Below are 25,034 nucleotides of genomic sequence, written 5' to 3'. Positions count from 1 at the left end.
TCTTTTGGATTCAGATGAAGGTTTTTATTTGACTTACTGATTTTCAGTAAGTCTCCAAATACCTAAAGGGGTCCATAAGGCTAGAAGGATGCTAAAAGGGGATTGGGGAGCTAGGGGCTTCCATGACTTAAATCAGGGAGGTTGTATTTAATTAAAGTCTAGGAATATAATGTAGACATTTAGCATGACTGTACAGAAAGTACATGCAACAAGCTTCACAGTCTAATAATATGATTGCAGTCTGGTTGAAAAGGCAGCCTTACAAATGCTACACACTTAAGATTTTTACTTCTTGGAATCCCTGTTTAAAATTCTGTATAATATTGACAGAATAGGTGCTAAATGATAGCACCTGCCAACAGGTAACAATCACCAAATTGCTTCTAGACAAAGATCTGCAAGCTTTGTGCATCTTTGAACACAAAAACCTGAAAGTAGTACATAGGAGGTAATTTTAACTCAGCAAACTGATACAAAACCATGGGCACTGAATTCTGACATTAGTGTTTTACTTAGATATTGATTAAGCAGAATAAAAAGTAGTCTATACAAAACATAAGAACTAGTGACTTGACAGAGCATGTAACAAAAGATATCTTAAATCTAGAAAACAATAAGAAATAAGATTTGAGAACTGAAAACACACAGAGACATTCAAATGCAAAAACCTAAGTCAAAAAACTCAGTGACCTATTTAGTAAGACCTGAATTCAGAACGAAGGTTGGGTCTGCTTCCTTCAACCAAAGTGTGATGCTTTGATAGAAGACATACTTTAGGCAAACAGTTTCCAGAAAGCAATATGAAATGCTCTGTTAAACTTAACATTTTGTGATACAGAATATCAGACCAAGTACTATGAATCTGTGGACCACAGAAACTGCAGTCTAGGAAATACCTGCATTTTTCTGTTAATAAAAAAGGAATACTGTTGAGTTTCATCTGCCACTTTTAATCTGCAACCTCTCTGTGGACCTTCACCTTTTAAAGTTCATAACTTAAAAATATGTGCATTGCAAACCCAATTTTATCTTTGAAATCAATCCTCTCTTTTCCCCACTGTAAGTGATGCTGGAAAGTTTATGTATTAATATTACAGCAGAAATACAACTGTGATATCACCATTGTTTTCTTGCTGTTGCTTTTACACTATTTTTACATCTGTTTTAAAAACAATTGGAGCTTGACAGGATTTGTAATTACCTATCAGTTGGTAAAAATGTGTAATTAACTTTCAATCGATTTAATTTTATCTCAACACAAAACTTCATGGCGCTGTCTGCTATTTACTGCAGTGCAGAAAATCATAAAATGGAACACCATGGTGTAAGTTCAGTCAGTTTAAAAGGATTAATTTTTACTTTATGTAATAATAAAAAAGTAACTTACCAAATCTGCTACTCTGCACAAGCTATCTGAAAGCTGATCAAAGATCCTTACAGTCTCTGGCCCAGGTGGTGTTGAACATGCCTTCTGTACTAGCTGTTCTGACTCTTGCAATGCTTTGTCTTGTGCTTCTTGAAATCCTTCCGGACAACTCAGTTCTGGAACACCAAACAGACCCTGCAATGCAGAACACAATGAAGACACATCACTATTACCCTCCTTGATTTCTGCACCTTTGTTTCAATATTGAATTATCACTATGGAATTTTATCAAAATTACCCTAGCTAGCATATTGTAACACTTCACTAAAACATTCCTACCCAAGTGTCTTTGTAAACAGAATAGTCACAAAACCAGTCACAGACATTGGTATGATGTCAAAACATGCTCATTTCCCAGAGCAAAACCGCACTGAGGTTTTTTTAACCAGTATTGTTCTCAGCAAACCTTAAGAGTTTGCCATCAAATCCTCACAAACTCTTCTCTTCCACACCATAAACTCCTATGCCAACCTTTTCTCAAAGCATTTATCTTGCTTCCAAAGCATGGGCACCAAACAAAACACAGAAAGTCCACTTACATTTGAAAATGAGGGAAAATCACTCCTTTGAAGCAAAAGAGGCTTATCGAGGAATATGACAACTAAGTAGGAGTGTCAAAACAGTGAATGAGTTGGCCAATAGCACTAGATATCAATGCTGGATTGATATCTAGCAGGCAATAGGACAGTTGTTGTGGGCTCATTATACAAGCCACACATACTGGAACCAGATCTCAAAGGAAAAATCAGCAACCGCCAAAAATTTGTATGGTATGAACAGTTTTATTCCTGAAGTTCCTACCAAGCCTGGCCTTGTCCCACAGGGCAGGATAGACACAGACAGCAGTGAAACAGAGTTAAAGAGGTCCTACTGCTTATCAAACAAAATTACTAACACTGGCTGCAAGAGAAAAGTTCCAGAAGACAGACCTACAATAGCAAAAAGATTTCATAGAATCATAGAATCTCCTGATTTGGAAGGCAACCATAAGGATCACTGAAGTCCAACTCCTGGCCCTGCACAGTACAGCCCTAAGAATCACACCATGCGCCTGAGAGCACTGTCCAAACACTCCTGGAACTCTGGCAGGCTTGGTGCTGTCACCACTTCCCTCGGGAGTCTTTTTCAGTGCCCAATGAACCCCTGGCTGAAAAACCTTTCCCTAATAATTCCTTAATTTCATTTAAGTTAAAAAAGCATCACTTCAAGCAATACACTCCCTTTGCAACTGCCCAACTGCAACACAAGCATCTCCTTACCTGCTAACTACAGCATCTAACAGTGAAAAGCACATGATTTTACACAATGCCTATCCCTTCCCAAATTTAATCTCAGTATCTAAAACCACAATCTGGATCTGCAGATCTGCAGGCCAGTCACTTTATAATGCACCTTCTGCAAACTCTTTGTGTTACAGCAGTCAGTTACAGGTTTGCATATAGCTTGCAAGTATTTATCTAAACAAAACAAAAAACTAAATATTGACAGCTTGTCTGTAAAAGTATATATTCTGAATGAAGCAAAAGCAACCCTTAAAGTAAGTATCTGGGACATTCTGAGTTGCTTTTGCCTATTTTCTTTCTGTCACTGTTGCTAAAACTGCCTTCTTTTTTTCCTAAAGACAGAAACCCCTTCCTCACACCTCCTATGTTTTAATTTATTATTTGGGAACAGGAACTGGACCAAAACAAACACTGAAAAAGATATTTTGATATATATACACACGCATTTAGACATAAATATAATTGTATCACAGCACCCTTCAATAACGTTTGTTGTATAAGAGACACAAGACTTCACTCAGATCCCCAACCAAGGGTTGCAGTATCCTGCAATAGCCCAGAGAGCTCCTGGCCTTCCTGCTGCCCTACATCATCATCCACCCTCCCGAGTGAGCTCTTCCTGCACATGTAGTCCTCTGTGAACAGGAGGTATCTCCTCTTAGAAATAAATTAGCCATGGAGCTCTTCTTCCATATGATACCAAGCTTGACACAAAAATTGAAAAATTACCAAAAATGAAGCCTGGTGCAGTTCTGTGTGTTCTTTAATGGCATTGGCTGCATAGATGCAGCATTATTCTCTTCGCTTGGCCTCAGCATTTACATCCTACTTGTCACAGCGTCTTTGTGAGCCTGAAATATGCACCTCTATTCCAAAATTACTGTGGGCCAACTGAATTGTCCAGAACTCACTACCCAGGTCACCCAAATGGGCAATATTTAACTGCATTATTTCCTGAAGCAAAACTTACACCAGCGTGCTTGCAGAAGCAGGAGAACCAACAGAAAAGTTTCCCAAACAAGTCCTGGATTATAAAGAGAGGTCAGATTTGTCCTCAGTATACCCTCCAGTTCAACAGCTTCACCAGCCTGGGCATCATGGCAAGAGTAGCTGAGTCAGCAGGCAAACACCTGGATTTTGCAGCTATAACTATTCTGCATGCACTGTGCCACCTAACTCTGTCCAGGAGCCAGCCTGTTGATTCCTAGGACACTCATTAACGCACCTGACTCACCTCAAAAGGAAATATATCAGAAAACCCAAGCGTCACCGACCCAGCAAACAAATGCCTTTTTTTTTTTTTTTTTTTTTTGCCACAGGACAAATGTCAAGAATAATGTCCAGGCAAGAGGATGTCGGCAGTGCAGCAGATCCCGAAGCACTGCCAGAGTGGCACAACACTGACAGAGGAACGAAGGCACAGCCAGGTGGGAGCTGGGAGTGGAAGGGGCAATGGAAGGGGCAATGGAAGGGGCAATGGAAGGGGCAATGGAAGGGGCAGGATCTCTTGTATGTACATATGGGCGCTACTGAGGCTCAAAGCAAGTATTTCCATACATAAGACCATGACTGTCAAACTCTTCTGCGTCCAAAAGCCACAAGGCATTGGTTCATTAGAACAAAAATAAACTGAACCAAATAAAAATTTTATTAAAAAAAAATTACACAGAAGAAAAAAAAAATTACCCTGAAAAAAAAAAAATCCCTTAAAAAAGAGTTCCGACAAGCAGATCAAAGCACCATGCTGTCAGCGGCCAGGGCCGCCGCAGGCCCGCCGCAGGCCCGGCCCTTCCCTCCCGCCGCTCACCGTCTCCCTGCCCGCCGCGCCGCCGCGCAGCGGCTGCTGCTGCTGCTGCTTCGCGTCGAAGGCGCTGCCCACGGGGCACCAGCTGGTGCTGACGGCCCGGCGGCCCGGCCCCGCCGCCCGGCCCTGCAGCACCCGGCCCAGCGCTGCGGGTAGCGCCCGCCGGCAGCCGCCCAGCATGGCGGAGCGCCGCGGAGCGGAGCGGAGCAGAGCAGAGCACACCGGCACTGACCCCAGCACTCCCCGCTCACAGCGCGGCCGCGACCTCCGCGCGTCCGGGCCGAGGGGCGGAGCAGCAGCAGGAGCAGGAGGTGCAGGGCCAGCAGGCACAGCGCGGAGCGGGGCGGAGCTCCCTGATCTCACCGCCCCTGATCTCGCCGCCCCTGATCTCACCGCCCCTGAGCCCATCCGCTCTGCTGGCTTCGGAGCTGGAGCTAGTCTGTCGCTTCCGGGCTGTCCTGGCCCACTCCTCTCGCTCCCCCAATCCCTCCGATTCCCCCGGCTGCCCCGCTGCCCTGCTCCCTCCCCGGACGCGCCGGGGCTTCTGCCGGCTGATCACTGAATCACAGAATATGCCGAGTTGGAAGGGACCCACAAGGATCATCGAGTCCAGCCCTTGGCCCTGCGCAGGGCCATCCTCAAGAGTGACACCTCGTGCCTGAGAGTATCATCCAAACGCTTCTTGAACTCTGATATCAGTCCTACACGTCCTCTACTTAAACCTAAGTCCATTTTAAAGTGTTTCTTGGCCTAGTTGTTTCTGTGACACAAACATAACAGCGGGTGGCTTACAGGGGGAAAAAACCACCTCTTGGTGAAAAATTCACATAACCCTTGCCTCTGCCTTCGTATCTCCCTTGCAATCATTCAGCTGACATGAGAAGTGCAGCTGTTCTTCCTGAAGAAACCCACTGCGCCATTTTCATTTGGGCTCTGTGATCTGTATTCAGGGTTCAACAACTGTGGAGATGTGCCCACATTCCCTTGCCTCCCCGACATCCTGAGAGGTGATAGGAAACCAGGACTCATGCTCCGACACTGCATTTGCACTGAATTTCATGGTGCTGGCCCATCTTCATTGTCATCTCTGCTTTATTCTCTTCTAAGGGAAGTGGATGAAACTTATCAACATCTTTTGTTATATTTTTGAGTTTTAGAAGAAGGGGGGGGAAGAAAATTCAAAAAAAAATCACAGAAATTATTCTTTTATGGCACATCAAGGAATTATCTCTTGATCAGTTCTCCGGTATGACTGCTTCAGTTCTGATTAAATATTATCTTTCATTTGTTGCCCTGGCTAATTCTGAAGTACAGAAGCATTATGCTGTATTTTTGCACTGGCCTTTAATATCTGCCTACATCAGAGAATCCATGGGGCACTTCCTCCTATCACTCCATTTCACTCCATTTCAGACCTTTGGCTATACGGAGAGCAAAGAACCATATTTAAAAGCTGTAAAATCCACCCAGCTACAATAGAACTTGCTCATGCCACAGAACAAGCAAGTGCCACCTGTTTGATACCTTTGATACCTTCACAGGTATCAAACTGATACCTGTGAAGGTATCAAATTGCACTAATTCCAAGTTTAAAAATTATTTTGAAATGGTTGGATGCAAACTAACCAAGTTTCAAGCCCACCTACCTATGTCACCCTGGAAGAAATAAACTGGCTTAGAAGTAACTGCTGCTTCATGTTTATACAAGATGGCAGGAACCCACATGTCATATTTCCAGAATATTTATCCTTTATTTTGTCCCACTTTTTTGAAAAACATTTGTCCTTCAGGACTTGTGCATGCACCCCTGTACATTCCTACAGTAAGTTACCAAACCACTAATGTGTTGATGCAGAAGAATTGTCCTCTCTTGTGCAGAAGCTGTTCCTGAAAACAACTGTTTTCTGTCAAATCCAGTAGAAATTGTTCAGCAGATAACAACTTTATTAGGGAGGGTTGAAGGACACAGACACACAGCATTCACGGATAACATGGAGTTATGTGGAGGGCAATGGCAGTGGCTCCAGTGAGTCAGAGGTGCTGAACAGGAGGAACCCAGAGAAGGTGGTATCATCATCACCATCTGCAAACAGCCCATTGAAAGTCTCCCCTTGGTGAGCCTGCAGCCACACCTTGTCTCCTCCCTGCAGCTCCAGGATGGCGGCTCCTGAGGCTTGGTCCTCTCCACTCTGGTACCTGTCCACAGTGTGCAGCATCTTGATGCCGTTCTTAACTAGAGCAACTCGGACATTCCTTGAGTAGACAGTGATGTGGTAGGTGAAATAGTAAACACCAGAGTATTTGCAGGTGAATTTGCCAGTAACTGGATTGTAGTCATTGAGACCATTATACAGCACCTTGTCGAACTTGATTGGGCGATTTGGAGGGGGAAATTTGGTGTCAACTGTAAGGCCAACACTGAAAGCGCTCCTTGGCAGGACTCCTGGGGCACCTACATTCCCCTTTTCTCCTCTGTCTCCTTTCAAGCCTCTTTCCCCCTGAACTCCTGGATTACCCTGTGGCCCTGTATCTCCAGTATTACCTTTAGGACCTGGATTACCAGTCGGGCCAATTGGCCCTGGGAAACCAACTCTTCCAGGATGGCCAATTTCACCCTTTGTCCCTTTTGGGCCAATGGGTCCAATGTCTCCTTTTAATCCCTTTTGTCCTTGCAGTCCCAGCTCTCCCTTCTGACCTTTGTAACCCACTGACCCTATAACTCCTTTTGGTCCCAGTTTCCCAGGTTGTCCTCTTTCTCCTTTATCTCCTTTATTCCCCTTCTCTTCAACAGTCCCATTGGCTCCTAAAGGAAAGGAAAAAAAAAAAAGAAAAAAAAAAGAAAGACAGTTTCTCGTGGTCTTCCACTGGATTAATAGGGCACAAATCGAGTTTCAGCATAAGGAAATATATATGCAGGTGTGTGTCAGCACTATATATACTGTGCTCACTGTACACACAATTTCTCATACATTTAAGTGCAGGATAAACATAATACCTAAAGAACCTCTTATTGCATTAGAAAACAGCTGCTCTTGCTGAAAGCAGCAACAATAAGCTCAGAGAAAGGAAAGGTGTCTACAGGCTGATGGTAGCACTGACAGCTTACATCATCTCAGGCACAAGCAGCATCTGTCCAGATACTTGTTTTCAGTCTTTGGTATACAAAATGGGTGAGATGGTTCACAATTTAATCAGAGGAAGGGGGTTTTTTAGCAACACCCAGAACTTGCTTGCCATGTGTTTCTGTAATTTCTGTGTGATGGAACTTTGCTTGGGTTACCTAGATTGCTACTGTAGCAAAACTAAAGGCTTTTTGTCCTAGTTATGTGTCACCATATGCTCCATTTATCCTTCATCCACTCTTGGTCTGGAGATCAAAGCCTTTGAAAACCCTCTGTCTGCTGCACAACGCTTTGAAAGTGAAGATCCCATGATGTGAAGGGTATGTTAGCAGTTGACAGATAAAAGGTACCAGAAAGAACATACACTCAATCAATCAGAAAAAGAACATGATAATTTCTGCAATAGGGCCTCTGGCTTCTTATGTTTGGAATAATGCTCTTTGTACAGTTTACTGTTCTCAATTTACAAGTGAGAGCATTTAACAATCAATGAACTGAAAACAGGTGACATTGTATGGTGAGCCTCTGGGAAAAGTAGCATTGGTACATCAGGACAAGGACACAAGAGAAGAAAGTAGCTTTCTAATTTTAAATAACATTTCTGGCCTCATGTCTTACGCTCCTTCAAGGGCTGTTTCTAATTGACTGGAGAAAAGTCTGAGGGATGTAGGGCAGCTTGTAATTACTTCCATGCAACCATGTGTTATTTCTCAGGGTCACCTTCAGGATTCTGGAGAACCTGGACACTGTGATTGTCAAGTTGCTGTTGGATATATACATTGTCTGTGCACAATTACTCTAAGGATAATGAGTCCTTACTTACATATGAAGTTGTGGGGCATCAGAGGCAGTGGGATAATTTGAGGTGGCAAATTCCTCTTGCATTGTCAGCATATGTGTGCAGCCTCTACTACTTCAGGAAAAAGGGGTTTTAACCTTTATGGTACTTTTGCTACAGCTAGAATGTATAGCACGTCCAGTATTCACAAACACAAGGGCAGCAGTTGATAGACAAATAATAAATTGAAATACTTCTTCTCTGACCTTGTTCACCTTTCTCTCCATTGGTACCATCTTTTCCTGGAAGGCCAGGAACTCCTGGTTCGCCTAGTACAGAATTAAAAAACAGATTTTTATTAAACCAGAAAACTTGGGATGAGTCCTTCTTCAATCTTTCCTCTCCAAGTCTGGCTAAACAGTAGTGTAAAGCGTACTCTTATTCCTGACTTTTACTGGGTGCCACTGCTGGTACTTTTATCTTATGGAGAGATTCACAGAGAGCACAGAAACTCTGCTTGAAGATGGTGCTTTTTGACACAGAAGGAATCCTTGGCATAACAAGGTGAGTTATGGAGATGTGTAGAGGTGCTCTATCCTTGTAAGGACCACCAATGTAAAAACTTCCTGTCCTGTTGTTGCCTCCATCCATGGAAATGGAGTGAGGAAGCCACATTCAGGAAGAAACATTGCAGGGGCCAGAAGCCTATTGAGCATGGTTTAGCAGTGGACCTGGTCTTGCTAGGTTGATGATTGGACTCGATCATCTTAGAGGTTTTTTCCAACTGTAATGATTCCATGAATGGTAAACTCAATGGTAAACTCAAGAAGAGATGTGCAGGAGTTTGACTGATGGTAATGAAACATTACAGTGGAATAATACTGCCTGTAGATCTGAGGAAGGCATTCACACTCGATCCCTGTATCTAGCATGACATGGACTTTCTACTGCTCTAAAGAGAGCAATTATACAAGTAATTTTTGTCGTAAAGTCAAAGATGACCAGGAGATGATAAAATAATTGGATTTGCATCCAGAGTGCAACAGAAGGAAAAAGAGTTGGCAGTTTGGATGTAACCATATTCCAAGGGTAGCTCTCCAACCATACTGACTTGAGAACAGTTCTTTAGCAGTTTTCTGCATGGTGGATGTAGCCCAACATGTGCTGAATTTTCATTGACTTGGTAAGGAACAAAATTAAGTCTGATGTATTTAACTGCAGTGCAAAGGTGTATGTACATACAATATAAAGAATGGTAAAATCACCCCAGTTTGTTCAAACAGAGAATAGTACAGTCATCAAAACAGATTAATCTAGGAAAAAATGCTGGTGACTTTATCAGAAATCACTGGTACCATGTGATAACTCATTGGAGTAAAGGAAGGACCTTTATAAGATAAATGGAAATAAGCAAGCTTTAGATTTTCCATTTTTAAACCTTCCTGGAACCATGTATATAGAAAAAGAGGGCAGTTAAAGGTATGTGCCTATTAAGATGCTAATGGACTTTTTTTTTTGTTTCTAGATTTTAAAAAGTTTTGGTTTTAACCAAGCTAGGGCATGGAAAGCAGAAGGAATATATAAGTGGTTGCTTGGCAGAGAACTCTAAATCATTTTATAAACAATGAGTTCCAAGTAACTCCTTAGCAATCACTGATGTAAATACCTAAGTAGGTAGACTTGTCTTTTGGTGGTCCAGGGAAGGCCATATGCAGTGAAAAGTCTTCATTGCCCAAATTACAAATGCTGTTATTTTTCAGCTGTTCTAGTTTACTGTAGAGCCACACGAACAGCTGTGGTCTATGAGAGACTGAAGTGTTAGGAAAAGGATCTGGAAGATTTTGCCTATACCAGCATAGCCATGAAATAACCGCACATCAAACTACACCTTCAACATTGATTCTTTAGCATACAGTGTTTGAGGATGCATATACTTTTCTGGTGGAGCAGGTGATTCATTAGCTTAGCAAGCCAGTGTGTTAAATAGAGATTTCCACTAGCTTGTAAGACATAGTGAGACACTTCAGAACATTTTAAGTTAATTTCTTTGAGATTGTTGACCTCCGTTTGGTTTAGGTACTAGATTATATATTCCACTGAAAATAGCTGGGATTCACAATCCTTAAGATCAGGACTTGTTAGAAGGGCCTATCTGATAAGTTTAATCTGGGTCGATCTGGGCAGCCAGGCCCAAAATAACAGTCACAGGTCTCTGCCTTAAGCCATAATGCCACCTGCATGACAGCATAGCTGACCTAACATAAAGCTTGTTGGGGAAAAGTTCTCCCTCAAAATTCTGTGAGGAAGTTTGAAGCAAAAGACTTGCATTTTTCCTGTGCTTTGCATTCTGAAGTTGTGACATTTGAGAAGAAGTGTTATATGTCCACATGCCCACAGATTTATCACCTTGTGCTACCCTATCCTTGATATTCCAGCATGGATACAAGGCTTAAAGTATTGTGGGGATGATTAGCTTTAGGATGCTGAGATTATCTCTGTTTTCAGTATCACACACAAATCTCTATTATAGCCTGTTAGAGCAGACATGAATCCTACATTGTTTTTCAGTAGTCTCTATGCCTGAACATACTCTGGTACAGTTGCAGCAAGTAGACACACTCAGAAGCAAGTCCTACAAATGTAAAATTTAGATAAGAAAGAGGAATCTTCTTACCACTGCATACTTGCTACTACTCCAAACAACATATCAGTTGGTTTTTTGTTTACTGGGCTTGAAGCTTTTTACAGAAATATAGTTGCTATCTTAAAGGAGTAGGAAAAGGTATACAGGCTTTAAAATTTTCAAATAGACTTGAAAATATTCCCAACATAGAAGATAAAGCCTTTTTTCTTTTGTTTTTACCCCATGGACCTGACATCTCCATAGTATTAGCTGTCTTGCTTTCATTGTTAAGCCTTATTTATATTTCTTTCTTCAAACAAGTAAAGGACAAATGTCTGAAATGTTTTCTGAAGACTAGGCAGAATAATCCCATTCACGCAGAGTGACTACACACAAATCTGGGAATGAATGGCATTGCATTTGATACATTAAATCATTTATTCTGAATGTAGTACCTGTATCTCCCTTGTCGCCTTTCAAACCGTCACGTCCATCACGACCAGGGGTGCCATTGTGCCCAGGATTGCCAGGGATGCCAGGATACCCTTGGGTACAGACGTCCTGTTTTTCTGTTTCTGCTGTGCTGACTACAATAGCCAGCAGTACAATCCAGCTTTTCATTCTTTAGATAGGTTATATGATTTTGGCTGAAAGATTTAAGAAGCAAAAGTACATCTGCCTAAGTCTGCCTTGGAAGGGAGTGCAGCACAGTGGAGGAAGGAAAACAAGGAAATGGGTTTTCACCATGTCTATTCTTTTGTTTTATTCATAGGTCTCTATATAGCATTAATTACACTCCTGAAGACTACTGACTGCTATTTTAAATAATAATTTAATGGGAATATCAGCCATAGCATCATTATACATTTAAAACATTAGCTTTACACAATTTAAAATATTCCTTAATTCCTTGTGATTTGGAACATCAGATTCTGTTTTGTATTTTCTTATGCAGCTTGACTTGTGGAAATTATTGGCTCTGCAAAGGGAAATTTTGATGTGGGTAGATGGTGAGCAGCTGAAAGTCACAAAAGCTCTGAGGAGGTTTAGAGCTACCCTTGTTGTCCTCAGAATCTATCCAGCAAACAAGAAAACAACAGCTCAGTGCATCTCATGAAGTTTTACATTGTTCTATTTAAAGCATAAGTGCATTGACAAAGCCTGGATTTCATGGATTTGGCTGAATTTAACCCAGATTAAAAGGTCATAATAAAAAGGCAAATCAGGCAAAAGTGTCCATTTTTAATTTCTTCCCCCCCACCACCAATTGCAGCAAGGAATATAGAGTTGCAGCAGCTATAGACCGAAGAACTTCCGGTGACTGGTCTTACTCCAACCAAAACCATGAAACCCCAATGTCTGGCAAGTCTACAAGTTTATGTACTAGATAATACTATAATAATAATGTTTTTGCTGTCCTGAGCCTCTAAGTTTCATCTTGTGAGATGATTTATGTAGGACCTGTGATTCATACAATGTCCTGTTTCTCTGAGCTGTAGTTTTGCTTACTTAACATATATACATTCCTCTTGTTCAGAAATCACTTCACAAACTCCACTAGCCAGAACAGTGCCCAAAGAGGAGCTATTTCATGGCCATTGCTGCCTTTCACAGCCATGCAGAAGACTGCCTACATCCTTCAATAAGAATAATTACAGCCTGCTAGCAATATGCAATCTAAATATTCTTTTAATGTAATTTATATAGGAAGCCCCTAATTTTGGGACATGTTCCTTAATCTTTTTATTCTGTGTTCAGAAAAGTTCCCTGTTTTGGAACAATTAGTGGAAATGTCATTTATGGTGTCTTTGCCAATGGTTTACAGAGAGATGTTTAATCACCAGCTAGCAAAATCCCACTTTGTCTGCTGCTGCTGGTTGACACCAAAGGAAGTTGAAAATCAATAAAACATTTGCTACTTCTGAGCTATATAAGCTTTTTCTGCCTTAGTCAAAGGACTCCAGAAGAGTGCAAAAGGAAGAAGTGCTCTGTGTGACGCTGTTAGGATGTGATGCACCCCATGGAGAACTCTGACAGTCTTTGTCCACTTACAGAAAACCCCATTCCCAGTTGTCTAATGGAGCGTTTCTTGCCAAGAGAATAGATAGTTTGGTCCCCATACATGCACTCCACTCCACAAGCTGACATTAATATCATCATCAAATATATAGGATCCTTGTTCTTACCTCATTCACTTGGTACTTGCAGCGTTCTTGGGCATCTTTAACCAGAGTGGAAAAGCTTCATGTAAAGGAATGCACGCTCAGATATGTGTCTTGAGGACAAGTACTTGTTCGGTCACTAAATTCTCAAAGGTCAGTGATTTAATTCTGAGAGCTGTTCAATAATTAAAACACAGTTTTAAACTGGAATCTTCCTATTTATTCCAATATTAAGCTGAAGTGCTCTGTGTTTTGGCTTTTACCACTCTTACATGAAAGAAAATTGTTAAAATGGATTAATAAGGCTTTGATTTGCCTGTTCCATTTTACAAATACATCACAGAAATTTTAACCTTTAACAGGTTGGTTGGTTTGTAGGATGGAAGCCATATCTCACACCATTATTGTGCTGCAAAACATGTAATAGTTTCTGTATCAAGTAATTTTCAATGGAATTAGGGAAAAAGACTATAGAAATTAAAACAAAAAATGCTGAGAACATATTATTACAAATATTAGCTGCTTATGGAAAAGAACAAGGTTGAATTAAAGTAAATAAAATGCATGACAAAGAGAGCTTTTCAAGTGTAATTAGCAGGCTCCCCATTTAGCCATTCAAGCAACAGTGAAAGCTACTGCTATACTAAATTATATAACATTGGTAACTAAATTTTTAAAAGCTATAACTCAGTACTTAATTATGTCTTCTTGAAACTCCTGCAACTGCTGCTAAGGACTAGTGGAAGTAAAGCAACTGAGCTTATCATCAACTCCTTAAATGCTGGTCATGAACACTGAAGGATAAAACCAAAAATCACAGGAGTTAATGTGTTATAGGAAGTGGCCTTAATTCACCCTGGTTGGTGCAAGTGACTGAAAACAGTGTGTCTGAGGGTGTTCCCACACTGCAAAGACATGACACGTGTGGTCTGCACATACCGAAGGACGTAACCTCAGTGCCGCTGAGCAGCGAAGCTTTCGGTAAGGTCTTCACCACCACTCTGTGGCAATACGACAGTACTGCAAGCGGTGTGGTGCCCTGGTTTATATTTGGGACACCGTGTCTACCGTGCTTGAGGAAAAGGAAGGACCATGTGCAGCAATTAGCTGCTCTACTTGAATGAACTCCTGTAGCCAAATTAACCTCGCTGCTGTGCTAATTGAGAAGAAAAAACGAGAGCCGCGACAAACAATCCTTTTCTTTTTACCCATTAAGCACCATCTGAAATTTTCGAAGGTTGCTTAGTCTCAGCCTCCTTTCTCTACTTAAAAATTTGAGTCAATAAAAAATAGCCAACCCTGCCAGCTTAGTGCTGTGCCCTCAGTGGTCTGTCCTGCCATGCAGAAAACCTAGATTTCTTGACAAACTTTTCTGTCTGCAGGGTCCTGGGAGAGTCAGTGGCTCTGGTGGGACAGCACTGGAGGCTCCTGGGGACATGGTACCAGCAGTGGCATGCCCTGGACCTCCTAGGGCAGCACAATCCTTACAATGACCCAAACAAAGCTGGAATTTTACAGTGATAACAGTCACAGTCTGTCTGTCCCATCCTGAGTTGAAAATGACATCATTTATTAGTTACCTCTACCTCGATGGACTCTGCAGTTAGTCTGGTTTCATGCATTTTTAGCAGAGAACCAAGAAAACTGCTGTAGGAATGGCCTTAAAGGCAAATGTTACCCCCCAGCTGCTTTCTAGTGTGTCGTCTCATCACAGAGTAATGCCTTGAAAATAATTACACAGTAGCAAAAGTTGATCATTTGCTCTTAAAAAACATTGCATCTAAAATGGAAGGAGATCCAGAGGTTTTTTTAGATTGATTGCTGTGCTCATTACCTTCTTTAGGAGATGAATATGGCAGTAATGACCATGAGATGGATGGTTAGTGAGATCTTATTAGCAGAGCACCTTCTAGACACTTTTTCAGTGAGTCAGTATCTTTAAAGTCTGGGGTATGCTTATAGGAAGTGGCCATGGTTAACTGTGCCTAGTGAATCTGCTTACTGACAGTTCACTTCAGTGTACATACTGGGCCTTCTGCCTTCTTATTTCCTATGTGCCAGAAATAAGGAGGAATTTGGCAGGTGCCAGGTTCTGCCAGCAAAGTCCCTCAGGTGTACCTCAGGGATGCCTTTCCTCTGTACTGGAGGACTACCTGTACTCCTTTCCTCTTAAGCAGTTTCAGCTTTCCAAAAAACACTAGGAGAAACAGTCAGTAAATCCTACATCATCTTATGTTTCTCTTCTGAGAGAAACTCAGCATTTGAAGGTCAGTGGTACTCCTTCCTCTGCTACTGACATCTGCCATCTCACGTTTGCCCTTCTAAACTTCACTGACACCAGACTGCAGGGATTCTGATGGATACCTCCTAGCCTTCACTTGTCTGCAGAGTGGTTTGTCTGTCATTGCAGGTGGCCCACTCTGAATGCTTGGAACATTAAAATGATTCAGGTAAAACCTTGCCCAGGTGTCATTCAGTTATCAGCCTCCCCCTCCCCAATGCACAACAGAAATGTAACATAAAGAGTGGGAGGGTCCATATGGGGATGCCATATGGAGTCTACAAAGGGGGTGTGGGTGTAAATACATACATATACAAACACATACACACTCACAGACAAGTCTGTTTTTTAAAACCAGAGTCTAAAATACCTAATAGTGGCAGTATGTGAGTTCTCAGCCCTAGGCACTCACCTGGACAACCAGAAGTCAGTTCTGACTGCAGTGAACTAAACCTAACACAGACATAAGATTAACAAAATCATGATGTGCTGACAGCTTATGCAGTTCTGATGTATTCTCATAATTACATGTCCTCTAGCTTGTTAGAGTAACTGAATTTTTGAAAAGCTCTTAGAAATACACTTCTGTAAGGAGTATTTGTGTGCTTTTCTTACAATCCACGAGATGTGCAGTTTTCCATTGCTGACTTTTTCATTTCTCCTTTGGTACTGGAACATAAAAAGGCTCAAGTCCATGTTTCTTGTTACAAAGCACAGATCACCATGTAGCCTTAAAAAAAACCAAAAACCAAACAACAACAACAACAAAACCCAACAAAAAAACCCCAAAAAAATTCAAGATAAGCAGTGCTATTTCTGTGTAAACTAAAAGCACCACGTGATAGATCAGCTCTCGAAGAACTTTAAAGTAACTAATAGTAGAACTGATAGTACTGAATGATCTACAGGATTTAGGCTGACTGCCAAAGCATGAAATAAAATGCACAAATGAGCTCACCATGGCCAGGTGAACCACAGGGTCCTTACAAAGCCTATTGATTGCAACATCCTACTCGAGTGTTTGCTCAAGGTATGTTTTTCGGTCATTCGATCTACTGCACTGAGCGCTCAGACTGTGCCTTTCACTTTGATGTTGGCGCACCCAGCACACATCCCCCTGCAACAGCAGCACTTGGGAGGCCTGAGAAAGTCTCAGCTTTGAGGTGAACCAAGAAATATAAGTGCCTGGACATTGAAAATAAGGGTAACAAATTAGCAAACCCAACTATTCTGTCAGCGTTTGAATTCACCAAAATTTCTAATGAAAAGATTTCAGCAAAGTTTTTTATTTTGTTAAAGCTAATGTGTCTCAGCGAAACAGAAGTTTTGACACAGCCTGGAGCAGGAAGGACACAGGTCCGCCTTTCAGATGTGGTCCTCTGCCCTGTCAGAATAATGAGAAACAAAAGGCTTCCCCAAATCAGAGAAGTAAGCTGAAACCCAAGCAGTGTTGCCCAACAAGCAGGCAGGTAAGCCTCTTCACACACATTTAAGGAACACACCTTTTTCGGTGAACCCTTTCAGAAGGTTTTGCATTCGTTCCAAAGAAAATAAAATTTAATCCTTCTTACCTGCACTGCAGTACTTAAGTCACCATCCTTTGTTAGCAGGAGCTTTATTAATAGAGAAGCTGCATTTGCGTTTATTCCAAGGGGAACTGTGGGAGCCCTCTGCCAGGACAAGATAAAGCACAGTGACCACAGATGCACATGTCTGAAACAACAACAAGGATGGACTTTGCTTGAATGATGAAAAATTTAAATCCCAGAATCAAGCTTAGTCGTTGTTGTTAAAATGAACTTGTGCTGGGAAGTACTGTTGCCGTTACTGGGAAACCAAGAGAGGGGGATGTGACTTTTTTTCTTTAAAATACTATAAGAAATATGACAGTTGATGTATTTTTGCATCACAGAGGGAATTTTGTAGACAATAAAAAACCCACAACAATTTTAAAACTGCACAATAATGTTTTATAAGACAGAGATGAGAAACTTCAGCTTTGTACATTATTTAATTCAAATATATACAATAAGAGAAAAATAATAGGAATGTAAGTTTGTACTTATTTCCAGAAAATAGATTCATTTGACAAACAATGTTGGAAGAGTAAATAAATCTTGGAATGCAATTTCTTCAGAACAAATGCACATAAGCTACTGCAGTCCTATACATTGTACTTCAGCCAGCAAAAGCCAATTCCTCTGCTCCGTAGCCAGAACACTTAATTTACAAAATGTGTAACAGCACACAGATGGTAAGATGCACAAAGCAATGTACGGAAGATAAAATGTTACAAAACACTTACCAAAATAAAATATATATGCAAGTTATCCCTAGTATTTACAACAAGTAGTTTTAAATTAGAGATCATTCAGAAGGCATCTCCTACATACAAATGCCACACATATAGAAAAAAAGCAGAAAGGCAGTCAGAGAAAAGTACTGTGTTAGTTATGGCTAAAGACCTTTGGCTCCAAAACTGTGATATAATTGTTTTCAAAAGACAACTAAAATGTGGAACATTTGAGAAGTCTGTCTTTGAACTCAGCTATTACACTGACCACTAAAATTCAATGTGAAATTTAGCATGGCAAGAGCCACTTGTAAAACAATCTTATTATTTTATACATCAAATGCTTTGAGTTAGATATAATTATGGTTTGGCATTTTCCTAACTCAGTGGGAACATATTTGAGGACAATTATATTTTACTGCATCTCATGCAAAAAGTCTGAGGTTACCTACTCAGCAGGCCATTGGGAAGGCTCTGGCTGTGCTTTATCTAAACGAGGCACAAACGTGCTTAGTAGTTGCCCTAGATTTTTTTTTTTATAGTAACTTCATGCAAAAGCAAGAGGAAAAGAACAGATGTTGCCATCAAACCTTTCTCATCATATATAAGCTTTGTCATCAAAAGGAGAATCAGGGCAAGAGTTGCTAGAATTCAACCTTTTACATTTTTGTTGCAACTCTTTTTCCCACAGACTCTAAAGTGAGGCTAAGTCAGGAGTAAATATTTGTCTTAATTATTGAATAATGTAGTTGTGTGTTTTCATTTCACTATAATTTGGTTAAAATACTATGGCGTGGTATAAATTTGGCCTGTCTTACTCTATTTTATCTTAATTCTGTTGCAAGGTCATAATGCAAAGAAAGACAGAGAGAATATTACGAAACAACCATGTCTATATGAAGGGTACTGTATGTAAAACTGTCCTGAGTAATCTGCACCATGAAATATTTTCTTTTTACCTCTTTGAAATTCACTTCTTGAGAAAAAAACTGCTGCATCCAAAACCATATACAAACATTTCTGTTCATTTTTAGGGCTAAGGCACCAGCACTAATACGTGGGAAGAGCCTTCATGGGCACTGATGTGTCAGAAGACAGACCCCCAAACCTCTTTTTTTTCCCCAGCACTCCACAGACTCTCAAGCCCTGAAAGGAAGTAGGTTTCAACAAAGACATGTATGGAAGTGTGGATCTCATAATGGCTTCAGGTCCAGCTGGGAAAGTTTCTGGGTAAGTACTGTAATCCAACTTCAGTCTTTTTTGTGCATCTAGAACAAGTCTTTCAAAATGTGATTATGAAAAACATCATCTCCACTTCCACCCTACATGCATTACGTTTGTCTGCAGGCCTGAATGTGGCAAGTACCCACAAAAATGGGTATGTAAGAAACACAGAAGGGTTACTCATTTGAGGGGAGGGGCATGCCTGCATTTGGAAGTCTGCTCTTTGTGTTTAAATAGAGCATTTAGAATTATCTTTTAAAAAATCTGAATAGCAGTAGCTTGTTTTAAACATCAAAGGAAAAATACAACCAGCTTTTTTCACTCACTTTCTGGTGCATTTTCTTTAAGCTGGATCGTTAAAAATCTCAGTGCACATTTCCAGTTCTTAACTGATCTGGGTTATCTTCCATTGCTATGGGAAAGCACAAGCAATTAAGTTCAGTATGCAGGGAACAATTTGGCTGGGCATCACCAGACCTTGCCTTAATGCTGAGCTATATACACAAGGCATTTGAAATGTACAGTTGTCAAAAGATGTAATTTAAAATCAAACCCACAGACCTTAGAAGGTTAGCTTAGCAGAAGTTGCCACAATGTTATCAAATCACAGGATCTACTGACTAGTGGGCTTCACAACACTGACAGGAAATAAAAATATAGAGGTCACAATAGTAGTAGGAACAAATACATCTTTAAAATAAGGCTTTTTTACATTGTTGTTAAGATGCCTGGCCTCTAGCCCCTTGTTTGTTTTTCATATATTACAGATCCATGACAAAGCTGATTGTGTCCATTGTCAAAGAATACCCCTGGATCTATCCTTATCATCAGATAATGCCCCTAATCAGCAGCATAGCATAAGGTATTGTAAAGACATTCATGGCATATCAGTTCTGAAACATATGGAGTCTTTATTTCCTTCCATATTCCCAACAGTCTTTTCATCCTTGATGAGAGCTACTAAGCAGAAATTACCAGTGCTACAAATATCAGGATCCTCTTTCTTCCTGGTGGCTTTTTAAAAGTTGTTCTCACAAATCAACTTCATGTCACAGGCAAATTGCAGCAATGCAAATCACGGATTGCATATGTTGGCCAGAGCTGACCCTAATCAAGTCAGGTTCTTCCCCTTCCAATAGAGAGTGATGACTCTGAGACAAAAATCCATCGCCAGTCCACACAATTTCTCTGTCCCTTCCAGTAAAGATTTCACTTTCTTTGTGAAGAAGTAATTGCTCAAAACCCATTGTCAATCGAACGTGTATAAGAAGCTTGGATCCAGACCACTTTAATATATTTACATTACTATTAATCCATTTTCTAAGTCAAAATACATGAAAAAAGCGTTAGACCTAGACTGTAACATAGCCAGCAGTCACCATGTACTGTCTCAATGCTGACTTTGTACATTCACATTATCTCTGTTAGAAAATAAAAAACTATTTTTTACACAGAGAAATAAACACATTGGAAATATAAAGAAGTCTCTCCCAGGCAAAGAAATGCGCAAAAAGGGATATAAAAGCTCTACACTGAAGAGCATACATACATGCAGTATATTGCTCTGATTGAAATCAATCAATCTGAGATGCCCTGGGCTCCTCTTGTTTCCACTTGTGTGCAACAAATGCACGTATCTTTACAGTTCATTTCACACACTGTTCGTGTTTCTAGATGACAGAATAAAATTTCCCTGTTCCAATCTGGAATATGGTAAGGCCTTGCGGGATGTTCTCCTGCCATTTGGCAATATAATAAAAAAGACAGGAAGGATTAGGGTCCACTAAATGCTGCAGTAGCTCATTAAACACATGGGATGTCTCTATCTGATTTTAATGGGTGGTCTCTGCTCGGTGATCCTGGAGAAAGAAGAAAAATCTCCTAAGATTCCTTGCTGATACATCCCTAAGGAAAAACACCTTCCTATCCTAAATTTGGCCATCAATATAGGGTTAAAAAAAATGAAATGTTACAATGACCTGCATAACTCCATCACTACTTCAACATAACTAAGAAATGGAGACTGAATACTGCTGCTTCTGAGTAACAGCAAGCTGTCTTAGTCAGAAGAGAGACTGCTCTTCATCAGTAATGCTGACACTTGGCAACATGGACTTCAGAGCAGTCTTGAGAAACTTCATTTGTATTCTAGACAAAGGCTGCATTTCTGGCTCAAGAGAAGCCAACGTTTTGCCTCCAAAACAGGAGATTCGCCGAGCTCGAGTAAGATTAACTGTGTCTCCAGGGTCCTCCTCTAGAGTAAGTCTCCTGCTATGCTGAAGTCCTTCCAGGTCCTTGGCTTCTCACTTTTTAAAGGGAGTGAGTTTGTTGAAGGTATGCCAGAAGAGGGATGGCTTCCGCTTGGGTTCTGCCAGGGCAAAGACCTGCTGCTGCGGGATGCTGGTAGGTACAGTGATGTGTCGCTGGTGAATGGGATGCAGGGTTTGGTGTGGAGGAGGCACAGGACACCCATTATAGCTTACACCTGCAAAAGGAACAGTTTAAGAAAGCATATAAGTCAGCTAGTGAAAATTTAAGCACAGGGCCAGGGGACAATATGAACTTTGCCATGATCTTGAATGGAAGTAAAGGTTACTTCTTCTGATGTTAGACTTTATAACTGCTGCATTGATTTGGCTTAAGAAGAGAATAGTACCAGTAAAAATAACATTACAGAATTACCAAAAATAAGCAGCAGTTTCACATAGCCTGACAATACTGTTTGCACAAGTAAATCCTAGTATTTAAAAAGAATGACTTTACACAGTAGATACTCATACTTTAGTCCACTCTCAGAATAAGACTGGATAAAATACTGCTACCAACAAAAATGTTATTTATTCCATTTGGAATACATTTTTCTGGACAATGTTCTCAGACTTTGACCTTTGTACTTTCTGAACAGAATCTTCTAATCACAAACTTTAGCCACTCCCCTGAAAATCCAGACAGGTTTTAAAGGTTAATGATAAAGAGAAAATGCTTTAATAATATTAATCCCAGAGATCAGAGGACAACCTAACATCAATTCCTTCACTCCTAAATTCAACTTAAATCTTGTCCTACTTTCTCAATTTATTCTCTCAACACACTAGAGATTTGTCCAAGTTTGACTTTAAGATGGAAAAGGACAAAATCACAACATATTTTCTGAGAGAGAAAATGAATAAAAAATGAATAAAAAAGCTGTTTTCTGCTAAACAAGTTTCTAGTCCATCCTTCCTTCTAGTCTAGGGACAGAAGGAAGCCATTTTGACTGTGTTAAAGTAAATACTGGAACACGTGGCTTGCAAAAAGAACTTTACAATAGTTTAAACAAGGCACAGAATTGGTAAAGAAGAACAAGCTGTCTGAGTAAAAGCAAAGGCAGGAATCAGTAACACTCATTTACAATTTAATCTCTGCATGCACTTAAATAAACAGCTTGCCTTACCTCTTGAGTTACTTCTCTAATATAGAGAAAACTGACTCACCCATCTGAAGAAGCCCTGGGAGCTGATTTAGTAGACAGTTTACAGAGGAATTGGAATTTTATATTAAAATACAGGTTAATGGCAATTATTTGACTCCATGTAAACCATTAAATTTTTTTAAAGGACTGAATAATTCAACCGTAGCCAGACTGTGCTATTTCCTCACAAAAAGATCACTGGAACACAGTAAGAATGTAAAGCAATTCTGAACACCCACCTTTAATTTTTCCTTGCCTTGACTTACGGGCATTCTGCATGGCTTGTTTCTTCTGGCTTTCTGAGATTTCCATACCTATGTCAAAGTGTAAATTAGGGCACTAGTACAAAATTACTGTACCTAATACTTGATTACGTTAAATTAAAACAAATATGCAAACTGTATTTTAAGAATTATTAGTAAAACTTAATAGCAATACACCTGAAGTTTTTAGAAGTACGTTTTACTTTGTCATATGAATTTAAAGATTGTTTTTCATTGGGAAAATGACAGGAAGAACTTTGATTTGCCTTTAGATTACATGAAAAAGCTCCTTTCCAGTTCCTGCAAATGGCAATCACTGGTGAACTAACTATACAAAAATTTCTTTTCATAGATAAATCCAGATAACAAGAGATTAAAATAAAGAAGAGTAAACTAACATTTCTGAACGCTACAAGCCTCCAAGTAATAGATCACAAATTCAGAACCTTTTCTTTTTTCACTCACTCTGAGCTAACGTGGGTAACAAACTGAAGTCACTGGTATTGTTCCCTCCACTCAGAGGAAAGTATCACAAAATCTGCCAGACACTGAAGAAGGCTGTGGTGTGGTTACGGCTGCAGCAGACCAGGGCTGGATCCCCCACTCAGGTTTCTCGTGTACCTGTTCACATACTTGTATAACTTACATGGTGCTATAGTTATGTGGTCAACCCTACACTATTTACTGTCGTGCGATAGGGGTATGACCGATCTGTGATGAGTACAGAGATGCCAGACATCTGCTAGAAAAGGTGACACCAGTGACTGGTGTTGTCTGGAGAGCCAGAACAGGCACTCCAGTTTCCTCTCCCTGTGTACAATACAGGTGAGATACATGGATATGTTACGTTTGCACAAGGAGACAACAAGGTGCACATGATGCTGTTTCATTTCATGGTATATGCATAAGGCTGCATTCATTTCACTCATATGCATACAAAAAGCACAGAAGTGATTCAAAGCCAAAATGAAGTATCTGGTTTGCTTCCATTTTGCATCTTCCTTCACTTCTCTATACTTTTAAAACTCCCTTTTTTATCCTGAACTTATGAAGAAGTTATTACAAATCAGTCTATTAACTTAAAACAGCCATAATTCTGGGGTAGCAGAAGTTTATATTATTCTGCAGGCTTTTTTTCCTTTAGAGAAACAAGGAAACATTTTAAAAAATGAAAGCAATTTCATCAACAGAGATCAGACCAATTTCTTAGGGTTACTATTAGTGGTTTGGAGAAGGATTTTCTGGCTGTGGCCCTTTCTTCTCATATATTCATAAAAGCTAAGAAAAACTAGATATAGTTTGGGAGACAGTGACTCACACTAAAGTGTCTTTGAAAATAGAAGTAAAATGCCATTTGCAGTTCCGAATTGGAAGAGTATGTATTTGTCCCTGGTTAGATTAGAGGCTTTGTGGGAAGTCCAGCAAGATAGCTTACAAAATCAACATGATAAATTTAAACCTGAGGTTGAGAATACTGGCACCTTTCCACTGGTTTTGGCTAAAGGAAATGTTCAATTATGCCAAAAAAAGGAAGAAAGTTTAGAAAAGAAACAGTCTTCTGATTAATGGAGAAAACATCCAAGCCACTGTGGTGGCTCCCAAGATCACTCACAAGACCAGATGGACATCTGATATTGCAGTTCAACTACCTTTCCTCTAGTTCATGATCCCTGTTCCAAAACAGGTGCACCAGAATAATGAGTTGCAATATTTGCAAAGCAAGTTGGCAGATGGCTGGATGTTACAGCGGCAGAAGAGACTGCATTTGCCTATGTGCCACAGTTTCTCTTTTAACTGATATTTTTTTCACTATGTTGCACTGTGCCTAAAGAGCAGCAAGTACAATGGACCCTCCTGTGCAACCCTTGCACTGAGCACCATGGGAGTTTGTGACCCAGACCTAAATAACGTTTAGAGCTATTATGACAAATCTCATTGTTATCACTGCCAGTGCCACCACTGTCAAATAGTTACCCTTTAGAATATCGTATGCTGATTTTTATGAGGTCCCAGAAGAACAAATAATGACATTTAGGGCTGTAGCTGCTACACCTTTGCAGTTTCCTCATGCTTGGGGATTTGTGCAGCAGTGTCACTTAGAAGGAATGGTAACACCAAGACAGACCTGCTGCTGCCCAGAGCAAGCACTATTGTGAGCCTCAGAAGCATCCTGACATACAGCATTTAGCTTGCTCAGCATACTCTCCCAGTGCTCCATAAAGTAATCATCCAGGAAGAGGCATAGAGCTCAAGAATGCTTTATCTCCTTTTGCTCAGTCCTGCTCACAAAAGTGCAGGAGCTGTGTTTTACTCTTTAGTGTTCT

General features: G+C 40.4%; 3 protein-coding genes across 16 annotated transcripts in view; all 3 read right to left on the bottom strand.

Annotated features, from left to right (window-relative positions):
- MIPEP (mitochondrial intermediate peptidase) overlaps window positions 1-4,693 on the bottom strand; it is a 74,519-nt gene extending 69,826 nt beyond the window's left edge. The window contains exons 1-2 of the mRNA XM_032678580.1: window positions 4,517-4,693; window positions 1,388-1,561 (exon numbers count right to left, since the gene is read on the bottom strand). Of these exons, the coding sequence (XP_032534471.1) occupies window positions 1,388-1,561; window positions 4,517-4,693 (351 nt within the window). The remainder of the gene's footprint in view (window positions 1-1,387; window positions 1,562-4,516) is intronic.
- Window positions 4,694-6,439: 1,746 nt separating this feature from the next.
- Window positions 6,440-13,337, bottom strand: LOC116782032 (complement C1q and tumor necrosis factor-related protein 9A-like). The gene is made up of 4 exons (XM_032678054.1): window positions 13,223-13,337; window positions 11,492-11,683; window positions 8,680-8,742; window positions 6,440-7,316 (listed from the first exon to the last, which is right to left on the bottom strand). The coding sequence occupies exons 2-4, from the start codon at window positions 11,655-11,657 to the stop codon at window positions 6,511-6,513; spliced, it is 1,035 nt and encodes a 344-aa protein (XP_032533945.1). The 5' UTR covers window positions 11,658-11,683; window positions 13,223-13,337; the 3' UTR covers window positions 6,440-6,510.
- Window positions 11,660-25,034, bottom strand: part of SPATA13 (spermatogenesis associated 13) — a 168,520-nt gene continuing 155,145 nt past the window's right edge. For 6 of the 14 annotated variants that reach the window (XR_004355080.1, XR_004355077.1, XR_004355081.1 and 3 more), the window contains 5 exons: window positions 22,687-22,761; window positions 19,323-21,481; window positions 17,051-17,192; window positions 13,223-15,932; window positions 11,660-11,683 (listed from right to left, as the gene is read on the bottom strand). Coding sequence is in view for 1 of the 14 variants with exons in the window: in XM_032678053.1 (XP_032533944.1) it covers window positions 21,300-21,481; window positions 22,687-22,761 (257 nt within the window). In the remaining 13 variants the exon portion in view is untranslated. Of the gene's footprint in view, window positions 11,684-13,222; window positions 15,933-17,050; window positions 17,193-17,426; window positions 21,482-22,686; window positions 22,762-25,034 lie in introns of those variants that run through there. The other 8 variants (XR_004355071.1, XR_004355073.1, XR_004355072.1 and 5 more) reach the window with 8 other exon arrangements.

Source organism: Chiroxiphia lanceolata, chromosome 2 (genome assembly GCF_009829145.1).
Source record: "Chiroxiphia lanceolata isolate bChiLan1 chromosome 2, bChiLan1.pri, whole genome shotgun sequence".
Classification (NCBI taxonomy): Eukaryota; Metazoa; Chordata; class Aves; order Passeriformes; family Pipridae; genus Chiroxiphia; species Chiroxiphia lanceolata.
This window is presented reverse-complemented; position numbering and strand designations above follow the sequence as displayed.

What these genes read in the sequence shown, in the direction of transcription:
- LOC116782032 (XM_032678054.1), bottom strand. Translation starts at nt 11,657, where the DNA reads ATGAAAAGCTGGATTGTACTGCTGGCTATTGTAGTCAGCACAGCAGAA. An exon ending in AGGCGACAAGGGAGATACAG is followed by an intron (nt 8,743 to 11,491) that starts GTACTACATTCA and finishes ATTCTGTACTAG; the next exon opens with GCGAACCAGGAGTTCCTGGC. An exon ending in TGGAGAGAAAGGTGAACAAG is followed by an intron (nt 7,317 to 8,679) that starts GTCAGAGAAGAA and finishes CCTTTCCTTTAG; the next exon opens with GAGCCAATGGGACTGTTGAA.